Below are 9,146 nucleotides of genomic sequence, written 5' to 3'. Positions count from 1 at the left end.
GTCTCACTCTCTTCCATGGGATCAGAGTAAGTTCCACACAATGTGCCCACTCTCTTCCATGGGATCAGGGTAAGCTCCACACAATGTGTCTGTCTCACTTTCTTCCATGGGATCAGGGAAAGTTCCACACAATGTGTCTCACTTTCTTCAGTGGGATCAGGGTAAGTTCCTCACAATGTGTCTGTCTCACTTTCTTCCATGTGATCAGGGTAAGTTCCACACAATGTTTCTCACTCTCTTCCATGGGATCAGGGCAAGGTCCACATAATGTGTCTCACTTTCTTCCATGAGATCAGGGTAAGTTCCACACAATGTGTCTGTCTCACTGTCTGCCATGGGATCAGGGTAAGTTCCACCCAATGTGTCCCACTCTCTTCCATGGGATCAGGGCAAGGTCCACATAATGTGTCTCACTTTCTTCCATGAGATCAGGGTAAGTTCCACACAATTTGTCTCAATCTCTTCCATGGGATCAGGGCAAGGTCCACATAATGTGTCTCACTTTCTTCCATGAGATCAGGGTAAGTTCCACACAATTTGTCTCAATCTCTTCCATGGGATCAGGGCAAGGTCCACATAATGTGTCTCACTTTCTTCCATGGTATCAGGGTAAGTTCCACACAATTTTGGTTTGGCGTTTTATCCCTGGTGATATTTTTTAGTACACATAGTGATTTAAACGGGTATGAGGGTAAGTTCCACACAATGTGTCTGTCTCACTCTCTTCTATGGGATCAGTGTAAGTTCCACACAATGTGTCTGTCTCACTCCTTCTATGGGATCAGGGTAAGTCCCACACAATGTGTCTCACTTTCTTCCAAGGGATCAGGGTAAGTTCCACACAATTTGTCTCAATCTCTTCCATGGGATCACGGTTAGTTCCACACAATGTGTCTCACTATCTTCCATGGGATCAGGGTAAGTTTCACACAATGTTTCTCACTCTCTTCCATGGGATCAGATTAAGTTCCACACAATGTGCCCACTCTCTTCCAACAATGTGTCTCACTCTCTTCTATGGGATCAGTGTAAGTTCCACACAATGTGTCTCCCTCTCTTCCATGGGATCAGGGTAATTTCCACACAATTTTGGTTTGGCGTTTTATCCCTGGTGATATTTTTTAGTACACATAGTGATTTAAACGGGTATGAGGGTAAGTTCCACACAATGTGTCTCAATCTCTTCCATGGGATCAGGGTTAGTTCCACACAATGTGTCTCACTCGCTTCTATTGTGTCTCAATCTCTTCCATGGGATCAGGGCAAGGTCCACATAATGTGTCTCACTTTCTTCCATGGTATCAGGGTAAGTTCCACACAATTTGTCTCAATCTCTTCCATGGGATCACGGTTAGTTCCACACAATGTGTCTCACTATCTTCCATGGGATCAGGGTAAGTTCCCCACAATGTGTCTCACTCTCTTTTATGGGATCAGGGTAAGTTTCACACAATGTGTCTCACTTTCTTCCATGGGATCAGAGTAAGTTCCACACAATGTATCTCACTCTCTTCTATGGGATCAGGGTAAGTTCCACACAATGTTTCTCACTCTCTTCCATGGGATCACTCTCTTCTATGGGATCAGAGTAAGTTCCACACAATGTATCTCACTCTCTTCTATGGGATCAGATTAAGTTCCACACAATGTGTCTCACCCTCTTCCGTCGGATAAGGGTACGTTCCACACAATGTGTCTCACTTTCTTCCAAGGGATCAGGTCTTCCATGGGATCAGGGTAAGTTTCACACAATGTTTCTCACTCTCTTCCATGGGATCACTCTCTTCTATGGGATCAGAGTAAGTTCCACACAATGTGTCTCCCTTTCTTCCATGGGATCAGGGTAAGTTTCACACAATGTTTCTCACTCTCTTCCATGGGATCACTCTCTTCTATGGGATCAGATTAAGTTCCACACAATGTGTCTCAATCTCTTCCATGGGATCACGGTTAGTTCCACACAATGTGTCTCACTCGCTTCTATTGTGTCTCAATCTCTTCCATGGGATCACGGTTAGTTCCACACAATGTGTCTCACTATCTTCCATGGGATCAGGGTAAGTTTCACACAATGTTTCTCACTCTCTTCCATGGGATCACTCTCTTCTATGGGATCAGAGTAAGTTCCACACAATGTATCTCACTCTCTTCTATGGGATCAGATTAAGTTCCACACAATGTGCCCACTCTCTTCCAACAATGTGTCTCACTCTCTTCTACGGGATCAGGGTAAGTTTCACACAATGTTTCTCACTCTCTTCCATGGGATCACTCTCTTCTATGGGATCAGAGTAAGTTCCACACAATGTATCTCACTCTCTTCTATGGGATCAGAGTAAGTTCCACACAATGTATCTCACTCTCTTCTATGGGATCAGTGTAAGTTCCACACAATGTGTCTGTCTCACTGTCTGCCATGGGATCAGGGTAAGTTCCACCCAATGTGTCCCACTCTCTTCCATGGGATCAGGGTAAGGTCCACTCAATGTGTCTCACTTTCTTCCAGGGGATCAGGGTAAGTTCCACACAATTTTGGTTTGGCGTTTTATCCCTGGTGATATTTTTTAGTACACATAGAGAATTAAACGTTTGCATGCATTTGAACATGAGATTTACAACCTTATGCACTCACTCTCTTCCATGGTATGAGGGTAAGTTCCACACAATGTGTCTCAATCTCTTCCATGGGATCACGGTTAGTTCCACACAATGTGTCTCACTATCTTCCATGGGATCAGGGTAAGTTTCACACAATGTGTCTCACTCTCTTTTATGGGATCAGGGTAAGTTTCACACAATGTGTCTCACTTTCTTCTGTGGGATCAGGGTAAGTTCCACACAATGTGTCTCCCTTTCTTCCATGGGATCAGGGTAAGGTCTACATAATGTGTCTCACTTTCTTCCATGGTATCAGGGTAAGTTCCACACAATTTGTCTCAATCTCTTCCATGGGATCAGGGTTAGTTCCACACAATGTGTCTCACTCGCTTCTATTGTGTCTCAATCTCTTCCATGGGATCAGGGTTAGTTCCACACAATGTGTCTCACTATCTTCCATGGGATCAGGGTAAGTTCCCCACAATGTGTCTCACCCTCTTCCGTCGGATAAGGGTACGTTCCACACAATGTGTCTCACTTTTTCCATGGGATCAGGGTAAGTTCCCCACAATGTGTCTCACCCTCTTCCGTCGGATAAGGGTAAGTTCCACACAATGTGTCTCCAGTTCTTCAGTGGGGTCAGGGTAAGTTCCACACAATGTGGCTGTCTCACTCTCTTCTATGGGATCAGTGTAAGTTCCACACAATGTGTCTGTCTCACTTTCTTCCCTGGGATCAGGGTAAGTTCCACACAATGTTTCTCACTCTCTTCCATGGGATCAGGGTAAGGTCTACATAATGTGTCTCACTTTCTTCCATGGGATCAGTGTAAGTTCCACACAATGTGTCTCACTCTTTCCATGGGATCAGGGTAAGGTCCACACAATGTGTCTCACTCTCTTTTATGGGATCAGGGTAAGTTTCACACAATGTTTCTCACTCTCTTCCATGGGATCACTCTCTTCTATGGGATCAGATTAAGTTCCACACAATGTGCCCACTCTCTTCCAACAATGTGTCTCACTCTCTTCTATGATGTGTCTCACTCTCTTCCATGGGATCAGGGTAAGTTCCACACAATTTTGGTTTGGCGTTTTATCCCTGGTGATATTTTTTAGTACACATAGTGATTTAAACGTTTGCATGTATTTGAACATGAGATTTACAACCTTATGCAGAGGGAGATACTATATATTTGTTGAGTAACGCGAGATCTAAGTGTCAGAGCTGTGTGTTTAATTCTGAGTGGACTTTGTGTTTATGTTGCATGATGTCATGGATGGATCAGTAAAATCATGTGCACTTGATATCTTTTGTTTGATTTATCCCTGCTGTAGTCAACTTCCATCCAGGATTTATTTGATATTAAGATGACATTAATGTTTTTAAGGGTGAGGATTCTCGTGAAGGTGATAGTCCATCCTGGTTCAATCCAGCAGAAACTGTTCTGGTGGTCAGGTACCTACAGGGACTCATGAGAGACGAGAAACATCAAGTGGCTGCTGAAGATGTGGGAGTGATCACTCCCTACAGAAAACAGGTAAAGACATGTTTAATATGTAGGAAGTATTCAGCGAACTTCATGTAGTATCTCGATGGTATCTTTCTCTCCTCTACATGTCTTGCTGGGTTCCTTTAGGTTAGGGTTCGTCTTGGGTTTTAACATGTAGTATCTCGATGGTATCTTTCTCTCCTCTACATGTCTTGCTGGGTTCCTTTAGGTTAGGGTTCGTCTTGGGTTTTAATATGCTGGTATCATGCTGTTGATCTTAATCATATTTTTATCCACCGCTTTCACCAAAACGGGGGATATTAATTTGAGTCTGTCCGTCTGTCTGTCTGTCACGCTTCGTTTCCGTGCAATAACTACAACAAATATTAACCGATTTTCTTCAAACTTGATCACAGGGTTAAATGCCTTAAAAGGGCTAGGCCAAGTTCGATGACCACTTTCAGCAGACCCCATTTGGCGGAGTTATGGCCCCTTGAATAATGAAAAACGTCATTATCTGCCGCCCTTCATTTCCGTACAATAACTACAACAAATGTTAACCGATTTTCTTCAAATTTCGTCACAGTTAAATGCCTTAAGGGCTCGGCCAAGTTTGCTGACCACTTTCAGCGGACCCCATTTGACGGAGGTTTGGCCACTTGAGTAACGAAAAACGTAATTATCTGCTAGGTTTTGTTTCTGTGCAATAACTATAACAATTAAATGTTAACCGATTTTCTTCAAACTTTGTTTCATTTTGATGAAAATTGGTATATATAGGGATATTAGGGGACTGTGAATTAAACCGCATCAATTTCGTTGCCATAGCTACCACACGGAGGCTTCTGATTGGTCGGAATTAAAATATTGTTCGATTTTGATGAAAATTGGTATCTGGGGGTATAAGGGTACTGCAAATTCAACAGCATAGGTTTCATTGCCATAGCAACCAAATGGAGGCGCTTCTGATTGGTCGAAATTTTAATATTTTTTTATATTTATGAAAAATGGTATATAGGGGTATAAGGGGACTGCGAATGAAATCACATAAGTTTCGTTACCATAGCAACCACACGGAGGCTTCTGAGTGGTTGCAATTTAGAAATTGCTCAATTTCACTCAAATTTAGTATGTACATTGTAGGTGTACTATGGCAATGCGTTCCTTTTCTGATGCATCTTTGCGACTATAGGGGCAGTTTGTGGGACATCTGTAATGGTCCCCCATTACAATTAGTACTTGTTGGTGTAGATATTGTTAAGATGTTTCAACCAAATTCCTTATACACATCCAACTCATACTAAGTTTGCCAATCGATGTGATTTGTGCATATTTACGGATAATCAATGAGGTATAGGGCTTTTTTTTTCTTCAAGTTTCAAGCTATACATTATGTCTCAACCGCACGATACTCACATGTTTAAACCTAACCTCAATAATGTTTACCTACAAATGTCCTGCAAGCGGGGGATATAAATTCCACGAATTTGCTTGTTTATCTTAGTTTTGTGTCAAGAAGCTGGTTGCGTCTCACTGGGATCTTGTCATGTTTTGAGAAGCTGGTTGTATTTTGCCATGTCATGTTAAGAAGCTGGTGGCATTGTGTATACTGAGAACAGCTCAAAATTTCTTCTTTTTTACACTCCATAATGAATGTGATGATAGATTTTAATATACACAGCTAGCTATACATGTATTTCTACGGTGAAGGATGAAATAAACACTTGACAGATATGACTTACTGGAAGGGTACATATTTCACTGGCTCCACTTTCTTGTTATGAACATGTAGCATGACCATTGTGCTTTATGTCTTGCCAAAAATAAGATGACCAACGCTCGATGTCTTTTTGTGGTGTTTGGGTTCTTTTGCAATAGATGACGAATACCATATATCTTTGATTTAGTGGGTATTTATTTCCCTGTAACAATATTAAAACACACATGAGACAATATACAGAAACGAACTCGCCTAACAATACATTTACATATGGACAATTCACGTTTTAACGTACGATACTTTAAAAGACGTAAGGTTTATAAAACAATTATTTAAAGTAGCCTAGAAAACTATATATGAATATGGTTCACATAATACTTATAATACCAGTAAACTACTAGTAAACTATACCGAAGTATAAAATCAGTGTTCAATAAGGAAAGTGTTCACTTAGTCAATAACCACACCCATAATTATATATGAGCAATCTACGTCACGTTATAGCATTCCCAATAAATATAAATTATGGAGCATTAATATTTATCAGCATAAATATTAAGTTTAGCAATAGCTTATATATTGTATTTGACCAATAGCTTACCCTGTATGTGGTACCGGGGATCCACTAGTATAATCTGCCAGGTATGTATATTTCGTAAGTATGTATATATGGCGATGTTGCCTCTACCAGGAGCAGATAGGAAGTGAATGGAAAAGAAAGGACAGAGAAGCAAATAAAACATTGAAGCGGGGAAATATCACGCAATGCGACAGGTGTCAGAGGTCAGTTTGTCACTGGTCAAACAGGTATACAACATTCACAATTACGTCACACTCTCATACATTCCATTCAAAACGAAAGTAACACACGAGACTAGGCGACAGTGATTGCGGATGCGGAGCGCGGATTACGGATTAAAATCAACGACACATTGTTATACAAAGTAATCCTAATAAGACTCAAAAATCTAACCGGGTGCCACATTTTTCTTTCTGTTTTGGCCAAGTTGCTCTATCCCTATGATACATTGTTCATTCTGCTCAATCAGCCGACCATTGCTTGGAATGCTAAGAACTCAAGGTCTGCTTTATCCACAAAGAAGACAAAATGTTTTCATTCAAAAAGACCTGTGAATAGTTCTATGCATAATACATGTACCAGGATTTGCAGACAGATATATTTAATGGATGAAGATGCAAGAAGCTTTCTCCATTTTGCATTTTGTTTTTTTGACATCTCTGTTTTTGTTTATTTTTAGATCACCTTAGACAAAGAGTCTCGGGTGACCTATTGTGATCGCCTTTTGTCCGGCGGCATCCGTCTGGAGTCCGTAAACAATTTACATTTTTCGTCTTCTTCTCCAAAACCCCCGAACCAATTTCAATGAAATTTTAAAGAAACCTTCCATGGCCAAATGTCAACAAAAACAGTGGCTGGTTTGGTCCCCAGCCCCCAAGGGCCTGAGGGGCAGGGCCAAAAAGGGTCAAATTGACTAAAATTTCAAAAATCTTCTTCTCAAAACCCAGATATGATAGAATCAAATACTCTTCATAGATGGAAGGGTCTTAAGGTGCTTTACTTAATTCAATTTGGGTTAGCATTATCAGTATCAGTGCCCCCTGTGGAAGGAGGGGGGGGGGGGGGGGAAATTTATTATGGTTTATAATGGCAAATGATATTTTGAATATTACATGTTAATAACTTGATTGGAATTATAACCTTGAATTGACAGTTTGATACTTTGAAAATTTTGAGCCAGCCCTACCCCCAAGGGCTGTAGGGTGGGGCCCAAAGGAGTCAGTGTGCTAAAATTTCTTCATTTTCCTTGTTTAGAATCAGAGGTGCTAGTTTCAAATACTTTTCAGTCTTAAATCTGTATGCTAGATATTGAATAAGGTGGTTTTATTGTTTTTTGTCACTTTGAATAATATTTCTGTTCATGTTAAAAACAAAATCAACTCTCTGTATAAATATATCAGGTGACCGTTAAGGCCCATGGGCCTCTTGTTTATATTGCCGTACAATTGGGTTCTGATTTTGTCCTAGTTTGTATGCAATATGGTTGATTTTTTTTCTGTATTACTTAAATACCTAGTTGTGTAGATTTAATATTGACGATTAAGTAAATGATAAATTCTGCACAAAACATTTTTTTTTAAATTAGATCGATTTTATTTGTTTCTTAGGTGGAGAAGATTCGGCTGCTGATTGATAAACTTGGGATGGACATGGTTAAGGTTGGGTCAGTGGAGGAATTCCAAGGTCAGGAGAAACCGGTCATCATCATATCTACGGTCAGTAATTTAGATGCTCAAGCCACATGTGATTTACCGGGTAGTGGACTGCCACTAGATAAATTTCTTTGTTTCAATAACAGGTGAAATCATATAATCAGCTTTATGAACATCTTTATACATAATCGTCAGGTTAGTGATGGTTTTTAATACATTTCCCTCAAGGTTAGGAAATATTGCATAACTGTTGTATATAATAATATGGAGGACATGCATTCAATGATTCATTCACATTACATCATCTCACACACGCATGCATACACACATAGGGAGATATTAGCCAGGTGGCATAGGACTAGAAGTTAGTGCCTGATAAGGCAGCTCCTGCAAATTCCTCAAAATTGTATTGATTAATGTATATTCTACATATATACATGTAATTGTATTAATTGTATATCCTTACTAAGAGCTTTAGAGTGGCTTATGTTAGCTAGATAGGGTGCTACATCAAATGTTATATGTTATCATTATTTTAATGATGTCAAGCTTTCTTAAAAACTTTTTTTTTTAAATTCCTTATGAAAATGAAATTACAGATGTATCTGACTTTTTGAAAAATAACCTAGGAAAGGATATTTGTATTAGGATATGTATATTTGTGCTAGTACCAAATAATTGATTTCCTCTGCATTACATAGGTGCGATCCACTGAACGTCTGATAGGATTTGACATGAAGCATTCCCTGGGTTTCTTGAGCAATCCTAAAAGGTTCAATGTAGCCATCTCACGAGCCCAATGTCTCCTCATCATCATTGGCAACCCGTTCGTTTTGTCACAGGTACGCCTATATACACCTAGTATTCAAACTTAACGGTAAACTCATAGAAAATCATCATGGAAAAGACTGAAGGTCTATGAAAATGATTTTCATCATGAAGTTATGTCCTATGATGTTTTTGATTCAATGAGGAAAATATGTTTCTGTCAAGTTCTTTATTACCTGATATTACGCTTAAGTATGTATAAAATGTTCATGGTTAAGGTCTGGGCCCAGTTGTCCAAAAGGTGATTAGCGTAATCAGTGAATAGCATAAATTTCA

At 39.9% G+C, this 9,146-nt stretch overlaps 1 protein-coding gene across 1 annotated transcript in view; it reads left to right on the top strand.

Annotated features, from left to right (window-relative positions):
- LOC110452621 (RNA helicase Mov10l1-like) overlaps nt 1-9,146 on the top strand; it is a 46,006-nt gene that overhangs the window by 35,653 nt on the left and 1,207 nt on the right. Inside the window, exons 17-19 of the mRNA XM_021501253.1 lie at nt 3,989-4,138; nt 7,998-8,105; nt 8,744-8,884. Of these exons, the coding sequence (XP_021356928.1) occupies nt 3,989-4,138; nt 7,998-8,105; nt 8,744-8,884 (399 nt within the window). The remainder of the gene's footprint in view (nt 1-3,988; nt 4,139-7,997; nt 8,106-8,743; nt 8,885-9,146) is intronic.

This window comes from Mizuhopecten yessoensis, unplaced genomic scaffold, assembly GCF_002113885.1.
Source record: "Mizuhopecten yessoensis strain PY_sf001 unplaced genomic scaffold, ASM211388v2 scaffold6779, whole genome shotgun sequence".
Classification (NCBI taxonomy): domain Eukaryota; kingdom Metazoa; phylum Mollusca; class Bivalvia; order Pectinida; family Pectinidae; genus Mizuhopecten; species Mizuhopecten yessoensis.
Note: the sequence above shows the minus strand (reverse complement) of the source record. Positions and strands in the feature narration are given on the sequence as shown.